This window comes from Xiphias gladius, chromosome 21 (assembly GCF_016859285.1).
Source record: "Xiphias gladius isolate SHS-SW01 ecotype Sanya breed wild chromosome 21, ASM1685928v1, whole genome shotgun sequence".
Classification (NCBI taxonomy): Eukaryota; Metazoa; Chordata; class Actinopteri; order Istiophoriformes; family Xiphiidae; genus Xiphias; species Xiphias gladius.
In genome coordinates, this window is record NC_053420.1 from 6,011,315 (window position 1) to 6,034,158 (window position 22,844).

Sequence of the window (22,844 nt, forward strand, 5' to 3'; positions counted from 1 at the left end):
CTTTGTATAATGCAAAACAGTTCAGCAGGACCACACACTTTGCATCCTCCACAGTGATCATACAGTTGAAGCAACGCCTCTCTTAAAACAGCTTCAATGAAAGCTGAACATTTTGACCTTCGTGAAGGGGGAATTTATTGCGGGACTGTCGGATTAGTCCGCATGAGTTTTAGGCAGGTGTTCCTAATAAACCGACAACTGAGTGTATGTAAGCCTAGAGGTTGGCACAGCTAAGTATGCAGGGGAATGTGATAATACAGTAATATGATTCTATGAGTACTTCAGATTGTTCAAATACTCGAGATTAAGTCTGAAATATCCAACAAAATAACACTAATATGCTAAAATATTTGATACTATACTAATTTGCAACTGTAACAAATAAGTAATAAATGTATACATTTATAAATTATAAACACTGATAAAATTACAGTTAATGTATAAATTACTACCTGGGCCTAGCGCACATATTTAGGATATAAAGGTTGTTTGGAGCATAAATATTGTTTGGTCATTAAAATATATGAGTGAATTTCTGCAACCGTCTAATTGTAATGTTTGTTTTTTCTGCCCTGTTGTAAATGTTGTTAGTACCGTTAACACTGTTTTATTGAATCGGGGAAAAATGAATAAATAAAGTTTTAAAAGAAAAACAGACAGCCTACTTTTACAGCATCTATTAATAAACAGATTATTATTAATAATAGCTTTCCATTCCTGAAATTTTGATACTAGTTATCGAAAGTCCTGCAGACTTTCAGGAATGTTGTCTTGAAGCGAATGACTCGATACCATAAAGGTATGTTTACAGTTCAACAGTTCAGAGTGGGAGAAAGCGGGAGGCTGGATCACCATACCTCCTCAGATAGCTCAGCGGTCAGCCCCCTGTCCCTCAGTCCTTTGGGTCAGAGTTCACATCGCTGTGGAGGTTTTGTGAGCGGCATAAAATCTTCAAATTGCCATCCAAATACTTCCAACCTGCCTGGACCCTGATTGTTTTTGCTTATGATGATGATGACGATGATGATTATTATTGTTGATATTGATATTGTTATTGTTATTGTAACTGTTATTGATATAGCACTTCAAGATATGATAAAAACCATCAATAAATTAGAAACTAATACAATGGTAGTTATTTTATAGGCTGATTTTAATATTTCTAGATTCAATGTATTTAAATATGACAACTCTTAGGACACTTGAAGTTATTCATTCATTCTTTTTTTTTTTTTTTCAAACCGCATTCAGACCTTGATGTTGTCCAGTACAGTTTACACGTGGATTTAATCTAAACTGCGGATAGATATGACTACAACTGAACAAAAACTAAATCATCAAAATTTGTGGGAGACTTTTGTGAGAAGAGGCAGTGGGGTACTTACGATCTCAGCATTTTGAAAATCATCTCTACCTTCTCGGAGTAGATTTGATTTTATCACTCTCATCTTCAGAACGACTCTTATTTTGACCGGACTTCCCGGAAGTCTCCCGCGTACTCGCTGTCCAGCTCGACAGCGGTGTAAGTCATGGATGTCGACGAGGGGGTCAGGTAGAGGCTTTCACCTCCGGCCGTGTGTGGTGTTTAGGGAGCTGACGGCGGCGATGGAGCAGTTACAGGTGAGATTAAAATAATAATAATAATAAAAAAGAATGAATTTAATCTATCAAAGTGACGGTGCATCGTCATGTTTTATCACACATCTTGCTAACCAGCTAACTAGCTGCTGTTAATGATAGACGGGGGGGCGGACATCAGATCATCACACTCAGCTGGTTCTAGCAGGCTCCTTCCGTGGGTCAAAATGATGTGGAGTAAACAGTACAAAATGTTTTACAGTGCGACGCAGTTCAGCATTACAAACTACAGCCTCTAAAGTGACCACAGTTAAAGCAGCCGGACATGACAGGTTTAGCTGTCACTTTCATTGAACTGCTTGGGATTGTACAGTTGTGGGCAGCAATTCGTGCAGTTCACGTATTTTGTTGATCTGCTCCGGGGTTGTGTGGCAGCCAGTGCCACCGAAGACACTACAAAGAAAGAGGGAAGAATGGATTCCACCAAATAAATTATGGATGCAAATGTCCCGCAGTCAGACAAGAAAGTGAAACTGCAAAGAGGCTGGTTTTTTACAAAAGGATCCAAAGCACACCTCAAAATCCACCATGGACTACTTCAAGAAACGCAAGCTGAAGCTTTTGGAACGGCCCTCATAGTCCCCCGAGCTGAACATCACTGGAAAACACAGGAAAGCAAAAAATCTTCACAACTGAGAGGCTGCAGCCAATTAATGTTTGGCATTTCTTGCTAGAAAAGTTTACATTCATTGTTTTAATTTTCTCTCAATAGACTAATTGATTGGTTGATGAACTGTTTCAGCTCTAGTACTAATGAGGTCTGCAAATTAAAAAAAAAATGTCTGTACCAGTTGAACTTGCGATTATTATTTTTATGTTTAAATTTTTAGTCTATAAAACATTAGAAAAGAGTGAAAAATGCCCACCACAGAGACTTACATCTTCTTCAGATGTCCAACCAACAGTCCCAAAACCAGAGATATCTAATATATAGGGATATAAAACAGAAAAAAGAAAGGAACTCTTACATCAGCACAAATAAAACCCTGTAACTCAAGGTCCTAACTCGGTGGAAGTGACTTAAACTGAAAGAACGATGAGTGCAGACAAAAAAAACAAAGGGAGAGCCTCCTCACGGAGCAAAATTAAGCTAAAAATGTGAAAGAAGGCAATGCAAGCGAATCCTGGAGATGGCGATAGGCTGCAGGACGGACCCCCGCCCACTGCTCTCATCTCCTTCTGAAAAGTGGTTGAGTGAGGTGGTAGCTGAAGCCATGCGGGACCTTAAATCAGACGTGAAAAAAGAATTGTCGCAAGTCCGACTCAGTTTACAAGAAGACATGAAAGCACAAATGGACGAGCTAACAACAGAAGTCAGTCAGCAAGTCAAAGCCGCCACCGGTAAGATAGAGAGGGTCGCCAATCGTCTGGGAGAAATTGGGAGGAACATGGCAGTGTCTTTGACATTAGAGTCAAAGACACACTCATCCAGGTACTTAACAACCAAAAGTCACTCAAGGCTATAATCACTGACCTAGAAGGATAGCATCCCAGAAAACGCTGAGGGCTCTTCCATGCTAAGATTTGTGGAAAACACAATTCAGTTGGAACTGGGGGACATTATGGGCCTTTTGTCAGGACAAAACATCCTGGAAATTGAAAACGCACACAGAGCGCTGGCCCCACAGCCACCTGACTGCGATTCAAAGCACTTAACGGTGGTGAGGTTCCTACAGTTCACTGTTAAGGAGAAAATCCTTCACGCTGCTTGGACGAAAAACATCTACATCCATGGCAGACAAGTGTTTTATGACCATGATTATGCAGAAAAAGTACAGCAGAGGAGAAAGGAATACACTCCAGTTGAACCTGCACTTAAGGAAAAGAGGCTCCGTTTCCAAACCCCACTGGCCTGGACGCACGCGATTTAAGAAAGTGGGGCTTGACCATTGGACCCTTACCGGTGAGCAGATCCAAGGACATCACAAAACTCCTGGCGTGATGTGCAGCGGGGATCCAACGACTCGGGAACACACACGACTACCGGGAAAGGATACGTGAGAAGCTCAAGGAATTTCAGAGACTGGACAGAGAGGGCAGTCACTAGATGAGTAGTGCTTCTTGCTCCTGCTCTCTTGAGAAATTCTGTCATATCTACCCCCTCTTAGAAGAGTATAATGACTCTTCATTAAAAAAAACTTTAACCTACTTTTATCATAGCCTGCGGGCATAAAGGGCCTAAGACTAGTGTTGTATCCTGTGCCCTCCCTTTAAATTTTGGCAGTGACAATGAACAAATTCAAACGATACGAATGATTAGCTGCCCCGTTTTTTCTGTTTGTATTACTCACCTGACCCCACCTTTTTTGGACTGCTAAGGGGCCCCGCCTAGTGGCAGTTCCCCCCTACACACAGAAAGGTGGAGAGGAACCCTCTGAATTGGAAGCCCTGTTCTGTATCATGGCGGATTGGCTTACAACTTCTGTGAATGTTGTGATTTGTTTCTGTGGTCATTTGAGGCCTGGGACTTGGATTTCACGGGTATGGGAATATATGATTAGAGTGACTAATGAAAATGCAGCGTTATACAATCTATGAATGTTGATGGTATAATCAATCAGATCAAAAGGAGCATAATGATTGCTAAGTTGAAACGGGAGAAAATCAGTGTTGTTTTGGGCAGGAAGCACAGTGGTCTAACATGGAACATGAGAAACTGAAAAAAATGGGCTTTAGAAATTCATTTTTCTCCTCAGATAGAACAGGACACAAAACAGGGATTGCAATATTGATTTCAAATTCTGTTGGCTTTGAACCTGTCTCAGAACATAAAGACTACGAGGGTAGGTTTGTTTTAGTAAAGGGCAAACTGGGGCCTAAAGAAGTTACCCTGTGTTACATATATTTCCCCCCCACCCTGCCAGGCAGTGATATCACCTTCCCCAGGAAAATACTCAGCGTGATCGCAGCAGAAACATATAGTACCTTTGAATGTGCAGGGGCCTTCAACATACTTGTGAATCCCAGATTAAACACAACTAACAGAATGAGAAGTAAAAGTCTCATAGAAAAATGAATAAATAGAATATTGCAGGAATTGCGGCCTGTTGATATATGAAGGTACATACAGCGATTTAATACTGAATCCACTATTACGCAGGACATATTTACTCAAAGACTGACTACTTCTTCATGTTGGACAGATGGACCTTTCTGATCATTCTGGATTAAACTTGAAATTAAATTTAGATGGAAGGCCAAAAACTACTCTATGGAGGTTGAGTACGGACTTACAGTATAGTAATGCCTTTAAAAAAAAAAAAAAAGGCTGATACTTGAAAATGTACTTGGAACATAACAATAATGGAGAGGTCAATCCAGCCATTCTGCGGGATGCAGCCATAGCCTCAGAGGGAAAATCATAATTAAGTCTGTAAGGCTGCAAAACACTAAAGCCAAAAAGCTATTAGACATACAAGAACACCTAAAGAACTTCGATCAAGCTCATAGCATTGTATTGAAGATCTATACCTTCAATACTTGAGCAAATGAGGCCAGTTAAGCAGGAGATGGACAAAATTCTTGGTGAGGAAATTGAGAAAAAAGCTTAGGTCCATGAAGCAAAGGTACTATGAAGCAGGATCTAAAACAGCCACGATTCCATGGAGACTTAGGAGACATCAAGCTGAAAATACAGTTGCCAAAATTGAAATGTACTATAAATCCTTATATACGCAGCCAGATATGGCAGACAGACTAACAATTCAAAAATTCCCAGCCTCATTAAACCCCCCCTCCATCTGTAAAGATCAAAAATGAAAAAATTGTATCTGAAAACTCAATCAAGGAAACTGATACTTTCAGTATAATTTCAGGCCTCAGTGCAAGCAAATACGCAGGCTGTGATAGATTCCCTCCAGATTGGTATAAGTGTATGAGCGAACCACTGCTCTCCTTACTAAAAGCCTCTTTTAATTACGCCCTGAATGGTGGAACCCTCCCACCATCGTGGAGGGAGGCATTTTCATTAGTCATACCAAAGGAGGGAACAGATAAAATGGACTTTAAAGGATATAGACCAATCAGTGTTTTAAACACATATTATAAACTGTAGGCAGCCATATTGCCCAAGAGAATGGAAACAGTAATGCTTTTCTTGACAGATAAGGACCACACAGGCTTATTAAAGAACAGGCAAATACAAAATAAAATAAGGAGAGTCCTTCATATTATTAATCACATTTCTAAAGGAATATCAATTGAAGTACTTCTTGGCCTTGATGAAAAGGCTTTCAACTCATGTGGATGGGACCTTTTCATTTTGAATTATGAGCAGATTTCTTTTGTAAAATATTTATACTATACTAAGAACACTCTACTCCTCCCCAACAGTGAGGATAAAAATTAATGGGAGTCCCTCAAACCCGATAATTCAACAATGAGGATGCAGAGAAGGCTGCCCACTTAGCCCATCACCTTTCAACCTTATTATTGAACCACTGGTCCAAGCTATCGGAGAGGAGACTGCTGTGGAGGGTATACCCAAAGGAGGTGTGGAAAACAAAATTTGTCTATATGCGGATGATGTGCTAATAGCACTTAAAAACCCTGAATCTGGTCCACCATCAACATCTTGGGGAAGTATTGGAGAAATTCTGGTTATACACCTAATGCCCAAAAAAACCCAAGTTTTAACCTTTCATCATGCTCCTTCACAAGAACTGATGGATAAGCATCAATTTAATTGGTATCAGCCAAACAATAAGTATCTAGGAGTCTTCCTAACAAAAAAACCTGTGACGACTGTATGAAATTAATTATAAGCAGAGTAATGGTAATAAATATGATGATCTGTGTAGGTGGGACCTCCCTTCACTCAACCTTGGTAGTAGAATAAGGACAATTTAAAATTACCATTCTCCCAAGATTGTTATACCTATTTACAGCACTTCCAGTTAAGGTGCCTCTGCAACAGTTTAGACAAATGCCTATTCCATTACCTGATTCATTTGGAATAATAAAAGACCCAGAGTGAGACACTCAACATAACAGCTGCCGGGGGAGGTGGTTGGGAATGGCTCTATCTGTTGGCTCAGCTGAGACCACTTGTGTGTTGGTCTAACCCAGCCCATGAGGCTAAGTGGAAAGAAATGAGCTATCTTTACTTGAAATAGCTATACAGTCAGTATTGGGCTGTCCCAGCAGAGTTAATGACGTACCCCAGCTCCAAAATTAAATGGGTTGTTTGTTTGTTTTTTTTCAATGGAAATACAGTCAGAAGTGGTGATGAGATTTCACCTCCACAGTTAGATCAAACTGCTGAGCTGGCTGGCATACGATACGCACTTCCTCCCAGCATCACATGACCATTAGTGCAGGCAATGAACCAAGCGAAGCATCGTTTCCTTTTGCCGTATAATAACAAATTAAAATCATAATAAATTGAGGGTCTATGCCAGTCTCATGAGCTGGGCAAATAGGATTTTTACCAGTAACTACAGCCAATTTTTTTCTAAAGGAAATAAGGATCCCTGATTCTGTTGAGACCTCGAAAATATCTAAGATTCTTTTTGATGCTTCTAATTAAAAACAACAAAAAAACATTAAAGGCATCTTAGGCAAACTATACGAGGGCTTCCCCTCAATGAATAGAAATTCAACCAATTACATAATGCGGCACTGGGAAGAGGAATCTAATATAGTTACATCAGAGGAAACATGGCTTCAAGTATTGGAAACTCAGTCTACTTCCACTAACTCCTTGTTGTAACTCCTATGTTCATACAAAAACCTTATTTTAAAATGTGTTTTTAAAAAACCAAACACTGGCAGATTATAAATTTCCTGTCCATCGACTCATCGAATAATTGTTTCAGCTCTGGTACAGGGGAAGTTAACGTTTTGAACATGTCACTTATATTAAATTTACCATGTTAACCTCCATAGTTCACCTACCTGTAAGTCTGCTTTTTATGCAGTCTTTATTTCATTAAGAGTGCACTCTATCAGCTTTTATTTGAGAAATTACTAAAGCATGTTAATTTTGCTGAGTTAAACCTAATACATTATTATTAGTACATGCTATAAGTTTACGTATTATTTACTTATTACATTGCTAGGGATTTGAAAGTATTTGCTCCTTAAATCCAATGTCATGACCTATTTCGCTATTTTTATTTGGCATCAATCAAATCAAATTCAGCACAAAACAAAAAAAATTAAATAGTGGTTTAGAGATAAAACTTTTTTTTAATGGAAGAATATGCACAGTTAAAAACAGTAGCAAGCTACATTTTTAAAACTACAAAAACAGATTTTTTTGGCTATTTGGGAGCAGCAGAAACAAGCTGCTAACACATCACTGACATATTGATATGGCAAACTTAATAGCACACAGTTCCTTATTTAAACATCCAGCAGTTACAGAGCAAGATTAACATTCATTTGGAGTCGTGTTTCTGTCCACCTGACAAGTTCAATATTCACTCTGTTTTAGCCACCTTTTTGGTCTCTACTAACTCCTGAGGGAAATATCTGGCTCTTTAGCTGCTAAATGTTCCACTGTGTTCACCAGCTTGTCCCTTACTGTGTCTGTCTGGTGTTTGGTGCTGAGCAGGCAGTGTACAATGGGTTTTTTAGAGCTCTTTCTCTGAAAACAGCTGCCTGCTGCTGCTGGAAACGGGGTTAATGAGAGCAGTGAGACTGACTCAAAACAGTAAAGCTGCAGGCAGAAAAACCAAAACAAGGACCTGAAAGGAGGCTATGCAGCTCCGTAGAGTTGAGTGGAACAGAGGTCAGTAATAATTCTCTGTGGGTTGTTAATATAAAAATATTGATTATAGCATCTTCAAAGATGAAGAAAACAGTTAACAGGAGGCAACTAGTTTTATTCTGTTTAGAATTATTTTAAAGGTGAACTTTAATGATTTTACACATTAAAGTCTGTTCACAGGTCTTGCGGGGTACTATTACATATAATAAAAAAGTTGTAAAGCCTTTTACAGTATGGCTCCATAGGGAGCTGTGCAACATCTGATAAATTGCTCCGAGTGATGTCATTTAAGTCAGCATTGTTTGGGTCTGTGGTGTAGCATGACTGATAATAGATGTTTGAGACCAATACCGATTATCAATATTTGGGAGCTTTAAAAAAAAATCCAATATCAATATATTGGCCAATAATGATTTTTATTAATATCATAAATACATAACCTAAATGACAATCTTAATACAGATCCTGTAAATTAGTTTGGTTTTTTTTTTAAGAATTGTGACCAAGATACATACTCAGTCGGACATTTTACGATCTGAAAATAAACTTGTCAGTGCTCTCTGGTGGACAAACTTTGTACTGGAGACACTGTTGCTAAATTACCTCAATCCTAGTTTGGCTTTTCTAGACATTTCTTGTTATTTATTGGGTGACATATACATAGACACAAATACATCTGCACTAAGCTAACACCAGCTGATATACAGTTAGGTACAGAAGTATTTGGACAGTGACACACAACTTTTGTAATTTTGCCTCTGAACACCACCACAGTGGATTTGAAATGAAAACATCAATATATGATTGAAGTGTAGACTTTCAGTTTTAATTCAGGGGGTTTAACAAAAATATCGCATTAACGGTTTAGGAATTACAGCCATTTTAATGCATAGTCTCTCCTTTTTAAAGGCTCAAAAGTGATTGGACAAACTAACAAATTGTAAATATAAGGATTATTTTTAATTCTTGGATGAAAATCCTTTGCAGCCAATGGCTGGCTGAAGTCTGAAACCCATGGACATCACCAAATGCTGAGTTTCCTCCCTGGAGATGCTTTGTCAGGCCTTGACTGCAGCTGCCTTCAATGGCTGCATGTTTGTGGGGCTTTCTGCCCTCAGTTTTGTCTTCTGTAAGTCAAAAGCATGCTCGATTGGGTTGAAGTCAGGTGACTGACTTGGCCTTTGAAGAATATTACATTTCTTTTCTTTGAGAAGCTATTGTGCTATTGAGCTATTTGAGAAGCTATTGTGGTTTGTTTTGGGCCATTATCCATCTGTACTGTGAAGCACCATTGTGGGAAAAAGTTACCTGTTCAAGTATTATTCAATATAAGCATTTATCATTAGTCAAATAGTGAGTTGAGGATGGATACAGCTCTTATCTGAGGTGCAGGGTGTGTCTGTCTGAGACTCAGGTCAGCCTGACTTGTGAGCACAGTAAATCACAGTGCAGAGAAACACAGTGCGGTGGAGAAAGAGCATGATCACTCATTCATAACCATTCATTTTGTGTTAGGATTAATTAAATATATTAAATCGAACGGCAGATGATCATTTAAACATTTTTTTTATTATATCAAATGATATGGATGCTACACCATTGTTTTTGAACTCGTGCACTTATTATTGTTTATATCAAGAGCCGGGGAACATATTAAGACTATTATTTTTGAGACCAAGCAAAGTGCCTTAAAAAAGAAACCACTGGAACAGTGGAGGGGTCCGGTTGTAAGTTCCACCGAGGGCAGGACAGGTGGAAAAGTATAGATATGAAAAAATTCATATCTATACTTTTCCACCTGTCCTGCCCTCGGTGGAAAAGTATAGATATGATTTTTTTTTTTTAATTCTAATTCACTTGCTCCCGTGACCAGCTTGGTTTATTGTATGCTTTTTGATTATATGCAATAAATCTAATTCATCAGACCCAGTGGACTTCAGTTAATTATTTACGAGGTTGAACTTAATTTGAAAACTCTGTGGTGGAGGGGCCGAAGCCTAACTGGCCCTGGTGAGGGTTTCCCTCTTCCCACATTACCATCTTATCAGTTTTGCAGCATTTGGCTGAATCTGAGCAGGTAGTATAGCCCTATACACTTCAGAATTCATCCTGCTGCTTCTATCAGTAGTCACATCAGCATTAAACACCACTGACCCAGTTCCACTGGCAGCCATACATGCCCATTCCATAACTCTGCCTCCACCATGTTTGACAGATGATGTGGTTGCTTTGGATCATGAGCCGTTCTTTTCCTTCTCCATACTCTTCTCTTCCCATCATTCTGGTACAAGTTAATCTGTCCAAAGAATATTGCTCCAGAACTGGGCAGGCTTTTTTAGATGTTTTCTGGCAAACGGCTAATCTGGCCTTTCTGTTGTTCTTCTGTATTTACGTTCATGAAGGCGTCTCTACACACTAGACTTTGACAATGGTACACCTAACCCCTTGAGAGTGTTCTTGACCTGGCTGGATGTTGTGAAGGGGTTTTTCTTCCCGAAAGAATGAATTTTGCGATCATCCAATTTATTGGTCTTCCATGGTCTTCCAGGCCTGCTGAGGGTTCCTGAGCTCACCAGTGCATTCCCTCTGTTTAGAAATGTACCAAGTTCTTGATTTGGCCTCTCCTCAAATTTCCGCCATCTTTCTTATAGGTTTGTTTTGTTTTTACAGCGTAATGATGGCCTCCTTCATTTCCAACGACACCTCTTTGGACTGCATATTCAGAGTTCCTATGAACAGTTACCAAGTGCAAATTCAACTGTTGAAATCAACTCCAGACCTTTTATCTGCTTACTTTGCCGTGAAATAACAAAGGAACAGGCCCCACCAGGTCATGAAACTGATTGTCAGCCAATTGTCCAATTACTTTCACCATCTCTCTAGTTCTGCTGTATTGACTTAGATCCTTTTTTTTTTTTTTTTTAAAAACGTATGTGAATCGAGAATGGTTTTGGACTCAGATTGAAACATGCTGAATTAAAATTGAAATTGAAAAGTACCAAGAGATTCCCAGCCTTTTAAAATACAGCTGATGCACGATGTAGCTACAGCCCATTAAAATGCTGTGTTTCATTAATCAGCCAAGGGGAGGTTTATTTCTGTGTATTTAATCTGCGTTTGTTTCTGAGATTTAAAAAGTTAGGTCCACAGCCCCTCCTCCCGTTTCTCACTGGCTGGCCGTGTGTAGACACATCAGGGACGCCTAGACTAATTGGCCAGATGATGTCTGGGCCATGGCAACGCTGCTGCATCAGCTGGCTGCTTATCTCCATGGCAACCATCTCACAAGCTGTTTGTGCTCTGGTTGCAGGTGTTGGTGGAAACACAGAAATGATCTTCTCAACACTCTGACCTGAAGAGAAACAACACAGACTGTCAGCCATCCCAGGGCTGCAGATGGAGAATGGAGACCTGGGTCACATGGTGTGTGTTTGCATTTGTGTGCGTTCGTGCGTTTACGAACTATATTTGACATCTGAACGATGGCACATACTTTCATTGTGTGTCTGTGTGTGTGTGTGTGTGTGTGTGTGCGTGTGCGTGTGTGTGTGTGCATGCATGCTCTTGATTTTATTTTATTTTTTCTTTACTTGATAGTGGTAGCTGAGATATACACCAAGTCAGCGGTTTGTTAGGAACACCTACCTAAAACTAATGCAGCCTAAAACAGCAGTCCTAGAATAAATTCTCCCTTCATGAAGGTTATAATATTGTTGAAACTGTTTATAGAGATACTGATGATTTATGATCATTTTGGAGGCTGCAGTTTGTGGTGCTGTAGAATTGTAATGCATTATACAGAGAAGTGGTTCTGTTATTTTGTCCACCCAATTTATATCAGTGGGGATAGGCTAAATAACAGAAACACCTCCCTGTATAATCTAATACAGTGCAACAGCAGCACAAACTACATCCTTTAAATGGATAATAGAGATGAATCAAGTTATGATGAAGTCTACGGAAATATTGGATTAACCGTTCAGGAATTACATCCATTTTTATAGATAGTCTCTAATTTTTAAAGGCTCAAAAGTAATTGGGCAAACTAACAAATTATAAATATAAGGATTATTTTTAATACTTGGATGAAAGCCCTTTGCAGTCAATGACTGCTTGAAGTCTTGAGGCCATGCACATCACCAAATGCTGAGTTTCCTCCCTTGAGATGCTTTGTCAGGTCTTTACTGCAGCCCTCTTCAGTTGCTGCTTGTTTATGGGTCTTTCTGCCCTCAGTTTTGTCTTCAGTAAGTGAAAAGCATTCTCAATTGGGTTCAGATCATGTGACTCACTTGGCCATTGAAGAAGATTCAATTTCTTTGCCTTGAGAAGCTCTTGAGTTGCTTTCGCAGTATGTTTTGGGTCATTATTCATCTGTACTGTGAAGCACCACCATATAAGTTTTGCAGCATTTGGCTGAATCTGAGCAGGTAGTATAGCCCTATACACTTCAGAATTCATCCTGCTACTTCTATCAGCAGTCACATCAGCATTAAACACCACTGACCCAATTCCACTGGCAGCCATACATGCCCATTCCATAACTCTGCCTCCACCATGTGTGACAGATGATGTGGTTGCTTTGGATCATGAGCTGTTCTTTTCCTTCTCCATACTCTTCTCTTCCCATCATTCTGGTACAAGTTAATCTTGTCCACCCCATTTATACCAATGCGGATAGGCTAAATAACAGCAACACCTCTTTGTATAATGTAATACAGTTCAACAGCAGCACAAACTACCTCCTCCAAATTGATCATAGAGATGAATCAACACCTCTCTAAAACAGCTGCGATAAAAACTGAACATTATAACCTTAACGAAGGGAGGATTTATTGCAGGACTGTCGGATTAGTCTGCATTAATTTTAGCAGGGTGTACCTAATAAACTGCAAACTGAGTGAACAGACAGGAGATAAAGGGAGAGAGAGGGGGGAATGAAATGCAATGTCCACAGCTGGACTCCCCGGCCAGGAGTCCAGCTGTGGACGTGCGGATATGTGGTATGCACCTTAACCATTAGGCCACAGGGCGCCCCATTGTTTTTGTTTAGCTTTGTGAGAACATTTGGCTTATCCTCAGTCTGCACTCGACTCGAAGGGCTGTTTGAGTGACTACTCTTTTTAATTATCAGAATTTGATCCATTCGGTATAATAACATTTGGGAAGTCTAGACGAGCTGTATGATTAAATTATTCTATCCCCTTCATGTGTGCGGGGAGCCAACAGGAAGTCTCAGCCAGGTGGAGAAGGAGTCAAGTGCGTTTTATCTATAAGGCCCAAAAATTAGGAAGCGTGAGGAAACCTACAGAAACATTGCAGAGGGTTTTCAGAGTATGCGTGCAGTGAGTATCTTTCATAGGAATGAATGGGGCGCCATCTTTGAACGTTGTATCCAGTTCTCCTCAATTACCAATACACACCACTGATCAATAGGGCTGTAGTAGTCCAAAGAAAATCTTGGTCGACTGAAATCGTACCTACTTTTCAACCAATTGATTGGTCGTGGGGGAAAAAAATCTGCGCGTTATCTCTGGATTAACTGAATTGGCCACAGTGTACTGAGTGCACTCCACCTGGCAGCCTTATTAGCCTAAGTGAATTATAAATAAACATAAAAAGCTAGTATTTGCTGCATATTAAATCTTTTTAACCTAATTATACTGAAATGATAACCGCAGACTCAGAGCCAACCAGCGTGCACCTTCCCATATTCATGATTTCAGAAAATAGAACTGTATCAACTGGTGATCCCAGCAAAAGAACTGTTGAGGAATATACACTCAAAGCCTCAAGCGTTAAACACGAAAGTTGATGGAGCATCCTAATGCAGACAAGGTAGCCTACTGTTTCTAGAAACCTTTTTTAGGTGATATGCCATGTTGGTTGTTGAGCTGTGATATGAAAACTGCTATCAGGGAGGGAACTAGTTTTGAGAAAATGGATGAATGCATCTCAAGTTGCCTAAACCTAAACTATGTCGTAGAATTAACTGTCTGTTCACCTGGAGAGCCTCCATTGCCTCAAATTAGTGACAAGGTAACATCACTGAAGGTAGTTGCCGTTTAATGAGTTGGCAAACAGCCCTATTCTTTGTCAATGATGTATTTTCAACTCCAAAATGCTTCTACGCATTGCTACTAGGATGGTTTGGTGTCGTAACTCTTCATTCATCCCTTAATGTAGAGGACAAGTGGATAACTATAGATCAGATCTTGTTACAGATCTTGTCACAAAAACGTCTACTAAATAAATATATTTTTACAAAAAACAAACACAGGCAGTTAGGTAAATACACAATACAGTGAGAATAAAAGTTGTACAGGTGTTAATGTCATCAAGATCGAAGTCGTCCGAATTACAAACTGATTGTATTGCTTCCTCTTGTTCTCAGGAGTTCACACTTCAGAGTTCAGCTGGCCAAGTTCAAACACCCTAGAACACTGTTTTGTTTTTGGTGGGCTGTGTATTGAGAAAGACCTTCTGTGTTGTCTCTGACTGCTGTTCCTGCTCTTTACAGATGGGGAAGCAAGTGACTCTGAACGTGGGTGGCTGCATGTACAGCACGTCTCTGTCCACACTGCAGCGTTATCCAGATTCCATGCTGGGAGCCATGTTCAGAGGACACCTCCCCACCGTGAGGGACACACATGGAAACTACTTCATCGACCGCGACGGCCCGCTGTTTCGGTGTGTGTGCGTGCGTGCGTGCGTGTGTGGTGGCGTTGTACATTTTTGAAAAGTAAAATCTGCAGCTAGCTGGTCAGATGAATCACATTTACCCTGTAGTAAACTCAGAAGTCACACATGTTTATATTCTGACATGCTAAATCTTAACAGAGTGTTAGCACATTACCATACTAACATGCTAAATGTTAGATTCGAAACCCTGGCATGTTAACATCAAATTATTATTTACATGCATTTCAGCATTCTAACTGTAGCATGTTGATTTCGGCTTAGCCTGATGAAAATGAAGAGCTAAGTCTGAAAGTGAAGAGCTGAGCCTGACAAGCTGAGTCTGAATGTCCGACTCAGCTTGGACATCTCAGACTCGTGTATGGAGGAACACGTTTCATTGAGATGACATGATCTTTTCCCTGGAGCCAACTTGAGGACGAACTTAACGTACTTGGATGCTCATTGTCACGTGAACATTAGCCATTAGTCATCATGTGAAATGCGAAGATTGCTCAAATAGGAAATATTACACATTGTACCAACCGCTTACATATTGGCATGCTAATGATATTCTAAGTACATCAACATTCGTATTAGCCTGAAGCTTAGAGGACAGCTGTCCCTGACAAAGTACAGCTCACACTTTTAAGTCTGACAATGTAAAGCTGAGTCTGACAGGGTCAAAATGGCCACCCTACAGAGGCTCACCACGAGGTGCCTTCCTGAGTACAGTTACAGGAGGCAATACACACACACACACACACACAGACACACAGACACACACACACACACCTCCACCACAAAACTGTGGTACATACCACTGGTACTTTTATCCACTCAGACTGATTAAATACAAAGGCCTGAAAAGATACATCTGGTGATATATTCTATATTTTTTTACTGTCTACAAATCCCATGAAAAGACCCAAACCACCACTGGACTGATCCTACCAACAAGTATTGTCTGCCTGATATATCTTAATTAAAACACATCAGTGAGACACACTGTTGCACTGGCTGACATGTTTCCTCATTACCTTGAACACACACTCTAGTTTATTTTGATTCATAATGACTAGAGCAATAATGTGTATTAATCCACAGCTGAAAATAATTCAGCTCCTACTGTTTGAGTGATATTTACCAAAAACTACAGTGACCAGCTGTTTTGGGAAATTACGGACCCTTTTTTAAAATTGAAACTATATATTTTTGAGCTGTTTATGTCTTCAGAAGGAACCAGTTGGCTCGGGGCTGAGAGCCTTGGACGCGGTAAGAAAGACAGAGATTATTAGGAGACAGACACATGTTGTTTGTTTTGGTCATTTCATAGGATTTGTTGACAATAAAAGATACAGAATAACATTCACCTTCTCCTTTAAGTCAAGAGTGAATCAAACTCAGGTGTCAGAAAAACTGAAACAAACTTTTTCCGCTTTGATCGAGTTGGACGCAGTGTGAATGTACAGCAGCAACCCCCCCCCTTTCCTGACTTTAACTGACAGCTCAGTGTCTTACTGAATCATCAGCTCAGCTGTCTTGGCCGATCCTGTCTCCGTTCCTGCTGTTTCAGCTACATCCTTAACTTCCTGCGGACGTCCGAGCTGACGCTGCCGTGCGATTTCAAGGAAATGGAGCTGCTCAGGAAGGAGGCTGACTTCTATCAGATCGAACCCCTGATCCAGTGCCTGGGAGACCCCAAACCTGTGCTGCCTTATCCCACCGACACTTATGAGGAGGTGGTGGAGCTGTCCAGCACCAGGAAGCTGTCTAAGTACTCCAACCCCGTCGCTGTCATCATCACCCAGCTCACCATCACCACCAAGGTCAGTGGGAACAGGTCTGGTGAGGGTTGTGATGAGAAAACTTGATGATGTGCATTATAATTTTATTTTCCTCTGGAGCCTCCTGGTTGCTTCTGTCTCTGTACAAAACAAACAGACATTCCTGTATGTTTATTTTTTCCATAAATATTTTATGTTATTGATTTTTCCGGAAATTGTAGTGTTGCTATGAGCACATAAAACAGAACAACCTTAATGTGTTGGATGATTTTATTGATATCACCTACTCCCATTATTAGGTAGAATCTAACATTTGTTTTAGGCTTAAACTGACATGAATATGTATTATACATACTAACACAGAAAAAACATTTTTAATAAAGAAAAATAAAGTGGATTTTTTTTTTTTGCACCATAGATTACCGTATGTTAAGTAAATATTAAAGGTGCATCAAGTGGTGTGCTAACAGTTATAACAGCCCAAGTGATGGTGGTAACAATAATGATCATCTGTATAATAAATATATAACCTTTAGTAAATTAGACAAGTCCTGGGGTGATTAAGTTCCCATTTTTAAGGTAGAACTCAGTAATATATAAATATATAGATATATATATCTATACATCTAAATATTTATATCTATATATATAGAGATAAATATAGATGGATAGATATAATTTTAAAAAACTACTGTATTACTACTATATTACAAGATACCAAAAAAAAACAATAATATACATAATTTTAACACAGTAAAAAGTGCAAGGCATATGAAAACAAAACCAGTATTAATAAAAAGTAAAATACATTTTAAATAAGTTGTCACATGAGTCCCTCTTTCTTTAGGTCCACGCAGTGTTGGAGTCCATCTCTAGCAGTTTCACAAAGTGGAACAAACACATGATGGACACCAGAGACTACCAGGTGTCCTTCACCTTCGGACCATGTGACCACCAACAAGAAGTCAGCCTGCGTGTCCACCTGCTCGATTTCATCTCCAAAGCTGTATGTGGCTTTTATCTCACTCTTAACATCATGCGCCCTGTTTTTGTGGTGGCGCAACGACCAGTGCAAGCGGCGCTCCCAACAGTTTGGACAGTTCCTGACCTTGCAATTCGCGTTGCCCATCTGTGTGGTATTTTGGGGAGGTTCAGTCAAATGAGGCAACTTAAAATGAGTTGCTGGCATTTTGGTGGAAAATGTGTCCCGGAATTTGCACTGATAATAGACGTCTGCTGCCACTTCCGTGATTTTATCAACAAGAGCAAACAAAGTACGCAGAGCAGATGTGCAGCACTGACAGAATAATGCTTAATATTTAAATAATCGCTCCCCGGCCGGCGGAGGCATTAAAATGAGTTCTAAAGCAGGAACTTCAGTAAATCAATCTGCATTTATGTATAATTTATTACGATGGATTCTTACTGTATCTGTTATCCACAGCTGCTTTATACTGTATGAAACGCTTCCCCTTCGGTTCATTAAATCCCTGCAGCCATCTGAAGGCAGCAGGACACATTTTTCTGATAAATCTGCAGCCTCTGATTTGAGAAGTGCTGCACAAGAGTGCAGAGCTATTACGCACGGCCATCCAGTGTGTTTACCCTTATTAAACGACGTGCAAATGACACCAGGCTGCTGCAAAGTAAGCCTGTACAATACTAACCACATCAGTCTGGTCTGACGCGGTAGTCTGTTGTTTAAGTGGGAGATGTCAGATTATAGCGGCTCATCAATCCTGTGCATCTTCGCCTCCTTTCCAACTTTATTTTTAGCAAAGGTAGCATTTCATGTTTTATTCCTGACATACATAACAGTGCAAATGCCGTTGTGTCACATTTTACGGTATGATGTGACCATTTATAACGTAAGATATAGTAGAGGTAAAACTGAAATAACGTTGGATTAACGTGGTCATATAAACAGCTTCATCAACATTTTTAATTATTAATTTTTACCATCACTAGACAGGTGAAATAAAAACCCAAACTGTCGGCCTCTGGCTACAGATCTGAGGTACTGTGTGCTCAGGTTATGCTGCTCTGCACAATCCAGACAATTTCATTTCCCGGAGAAGCCTCTTTCCATTTGTTGAGCTGTTGTCATGCGTCACTGTGAATGGCACATATGTTTCAGAGCAATGAGACCAGTGATTTGACTGGCAGAGAGGGAATTTGTTAATCACCACACCTTCTGATTTACATTCCACCTCAGCCAGCCCTCTTGCACTTTGCGCCACAGCACCTCCATGACAGTTAAAATGGTGCCCCATGTGGAGAAATTATTTTCTTGACAGAAGATACGGTTTTAAATCAGTCTGAGTACTTCAATGTGTACATCGACACCAAGAAATAAGATCTCAGCTCAACACTGCTTACTGATTTTTAGCTTATGGACAACATTAAACTGTTTATTTTGTTTAAAAACAGTCTTTCATTTTCTAAAAAGATTGGTCACCATGGAGCAGTTGTCTGTTTTTTTTTTTTGTTTTTTTAACAACAAAGCATTTTTTTTTCCAAATTAGAATATATATGGTGAGATGACTCTGTTTGTCTATCTTGTTATTTTCCAGGGATTCACAATACGCAACACGCGTGTTCACCACATGAGTGAACGAGCCAATGAGAACACAGTGGAACATAACTGGACGTTCTGCCGACGAGCTCCCAAACTTAACGACTGACAGATGAACCGAAGGATGAATTGATTCACTGACAGACGGACGAGCTTATCAGGGTGTCTGCAGACAGACAGAGACTTGGTGGCGGTGGTTTTGTTGTTATGTGTTAATGTTCCTCAGTCTACTCAGAGCTGAAGCGCAAGACCAGGTTACCGGAAGGCTAGCACATTAGCCACATGTGGTACATTATCATGAGCCTTTAACATATGTTACCTTTGTTTTATCATTCACATTATATGGCCAAAAATATGTGGACAGCCCTACAATACAATATTTTTGCAACAGTGTTCTTCCAACTTTGTACCAACAGTTTGTGTTTGGCCCTTTCCTGTTTCAACATAACAGTACCTCCGTGCACAAAGCAAGATCCATGAAGAAATGGTTTTCCCAGTTTGGTGTGAAAGAACTTGACTGGCCTGCACATAGATCGATCCATCTGTCCATCTATCCATCTATCTATCTATCTATCGATCTAATAGCTGCAGTGTTCAATTGTCCACATACTATGGTCACATAGTATAGGGTACCTACATATCTGGCATATCAGCAGTATGACAAATCTGTTATACATCAGTAACTACCAATGAATATTAACTGCAAATAAAACAATCTAAAAAATGTCGATCTTAGGTACTTTTTTTTCTACTCCGCCTCAGTTCTCCTTTTGTCTTCCATTCTCACAGAAATAGGTCGGTGTTGGACCAATTTAAAGGACAGGTTCACATTTGTTCATGTCTGTCTTAAAACAATAGTCAGGTGCCCATATGAACACTGAAACTTTTTTCTTGCTGTAATCATTCCTCCTGTTCATACTGGGAATCAAGAGGTCCCTTCCTACCATGCTGCCACGGTATGGGGCTTCAGCATGTGTCATTTGTGTCTCTGAATTGAATTCGGAGGTAGTGTATTGTGATGCAGTTCTATTGTCGGTTCGAACCGAGCTGTACTGTTATCTACTTGGTGTCATCCTAACGGCTTGTTGTCTTAAGTATACTTTATCTTTAGATGCTAAACAGCCTATTTAGAGTCGCAAATAGTAAATATACTCCTTTGTTATAAAAGTTTGGGTTCAGTTAAATTAATGCAAACGAAGACTGTGTTTGCTGCATAATCAGCCATCTGATTGGGGAAACAACATCCTGTTTGTTTTTGCAGCCATTCGGCCTCTGATTGAATTTCATTACCCGGTATACAAATCTGTGTGAATACATCTCTTTCGGTATGGCTCAGGCCTGATCCAGACCTGGAATTTAAAAAAAATACCAGTACATCAGTGGGTGGTTCCACTTACAAACTTAAAGCTAATCAAATGGCTGACACCCCCACATTCAAACCGAAATCAGCACTGTGTGAAATGGGATCACTGTGTTGACAAAGCAGTGATCCTGACAGAGAGGCTCCAGCAAAAAAGAAACGCAGGGGCATCAACTTTTGCCAAAGCGAGCAACATCCAGCAAGATGCTGCGTTCACCAATCAAATAAATATAAGCACTCATTCGTGGTAGATTATGCCGTATTTCTGCAGATAATCTCACGATTGTGGTGATGGAGGATAAAATGATTGTCACTGTAACAGCCAGAGCTGTTAAATCCTGTCTCAATGTATTGTAGTGCTGATCGTTTTTTTTGGTGTCTGAAATACCTTCAAACTCATGGATGTATCACTGGAACCAGCCTTATAGAAGTCCAGTACCTAAAGCAACACGTCGCCACCAACGCAGACCCCTGGGTTTTTTTTTAAGTAGTGGTATTTTTGGTCAGAAAGCACGGTAAAATGCATACCAGATAACTGCATCATCCCAAAGAATAATCTTTGATGAAAAAAGGCTGCCTCACAATTTCCAGCGGTCTTCGTTATCGAAATGATAATGATGCCATCACAACACAGGCCACTCTGTAAGACACTGCTCTATAGTACATCATATCTGTGTAACTGACAAGAAAGTGGGGTGAAATGACAGCTGTTCAGACCGGCTTCCTCTAGACACAGGTTGCAGTGGATTGGACAGTACCTTTACAATTATTGTATCTCCTGCACAAAGGAAATATAATTAGTAAATATCACAAGTAGTTTTTAGTGACTCTAACTGTGTGTGTTGCTTTATAAAGATGGCAGCTTTGGTCAGTCTTGTTCTGTTGGTTCAAGTCTTTGGTCCAGCTTGAAATACATCAGCAACTATCAGGAATTTAAAAAAAAAAATGTGGATGCCAAATGTTACAAGCTTAATGTGGAAGGGAGCATTTTCCTCTCTGAATGCAACCCTGTCCTGTTCTCTAGACCATCCCTGCTCTTGAACACAGCCACATCCGGTTTACTAGGTCCTCCTCTTAGCAGTGAGTGACGGCTTGGAAACACACAGAAAGTTTCGAGGCCGCCGAACCCCCTGCACTTGGCCATCAGTAGCCAGATCCACTTATCTGTCACTCCAAATGTCCACTGTCCACTGTCCACTGTTGTTGTTGTTTTGGATCAAAGGGATCAGTGCAGGAGCTGCAGCTGACCAGAATGTTGTGAAATAATAAGCCCCAAGTTGCATCTGTTTTCAACAAATATACAGAAGGCCCATCTAAGGTGCGCTTGGTTACTGCATCAATTTTTTTTCACCCCTTCCAGGTGACACTTGATTTACAGTGGCTTCAGAAAGTATTCAAACTTCACTTTATTGTATTTAAGACTTACTTTTACTTTTGCTTTTTTTTGCACAAAAGTGCAATTTTTGCTAATCCATCTACACTCAATAATCCATAATGACAAAGTGAAAACATTTTTTTTAGACTCTTTTTTGCAAATTTGTCAGAAATCAAAAACTGAAATCTCTCATTTACAAAAGTATTCAGACCCCTTTGGTGTGGCGCTCCAAATTGTGTTCAAGTGCATCCTGTTTGCTTTAATTATCCTTGAGGTGTGTCTAGAACGTAATTGGAGTCCACCTTTGGCAAACTGAATTGAATGGACATAGTTTAGAAAGGCACACACCTGTATATATAAGGTCCCACAGTTCACACTACAAAAACCAAGCCATGAATTTCTCTGTAGACCTCGACAATAAAACTGTGGCGAGGCATACGTCAAGGCAAGGGTATAAAGCTATTGAGTGTATTGAGTGTGGCCTTAATAATGGAAATGGAAGAAGTTTTGTAACCTCCAGGATTCTTGGAGATGGCTCTCCAGCCAAACAGAGTAACCGGGCAAGAGGGACCTTGGTCAGGGAGGTTATCAAGAACCCAGCGGTCACTCTAACAGAGCTTCAGAGTTCCTCTGTAGAGAAGGGAGAAAAATAATGAGACAAAAATTGAACTCTGTGGGCGGAACTTCAAACATTATGTCTGGTGAACAGCGGGCACCACTCA

General features: G+C 40.0%; 1 protein-coding gene across 2 annotated transcripts; it reads left to right on the forward strand.

Annotated features, from left to right (window-relative positions):
- The first annotated feature begins 1,482 nt into the window (after positions 1–1,482).
- kctd6a (potassium channel tetramerization domain containing 6a) lies at positions 1,483–20,097 on the forward strand. 2 transcript variants are annotated; one of them, XM_040116441.1, is made up of 6 exons: positions 1,483–1,620; positions 11,661–11,773; positions 14,868–15,037; positions 16,602–16,854; positions 17,660–17,818; positions 19,386–20,097. In XM_040116441.1, the coding sequence occupies exons 2-6, from the start codon at positions 11,747–11,749 to the stop codon at positions 19,494–19,496; spliced, it is 720 nt and encodes a 239-aa protein (XP_039972375.1). In that variant the 5' UTR covers positions 1,483–1,620; positions 11,661–11,746; the 3' UTR covers positions 19,497–20,097. The 2 variants fall into 2 exon arrangements, with proteins under 2 accessions (XP_039972375.1, XP_039972374.1); XM_040116440.1 differs by lacking the exon at positions 11,661–11,773.
- The last annotated feature ends 2,747 nt before the right edge of the window (positions 20,098–22,844 follow it).

Bases quoted from the DNA above. Each gene is read 5' to 3' on its own strand.
- kctd6a (XM_040116440.1), top strand. From the start codon at position 1,534: ATGTCGACGAGGGGGTCAGGTAGAGGCTTTCACCTCCGGCCGTGTGTG. The intron at 15,038-16,601 runs GTGTGTGTGCGT...CTGCTGTTTCAG, and splicing joins CGCGACGGCCCGCTGTTTCG to CTACATCCTTAACTTCCTGC. The intron at 17,819-19,385 runs GTATGTGGCTTT...GTTATTTTCCAG, and splicing joins TCGATTTCATCTCCAAAGCT to GGATTCACAATACGCAACAC.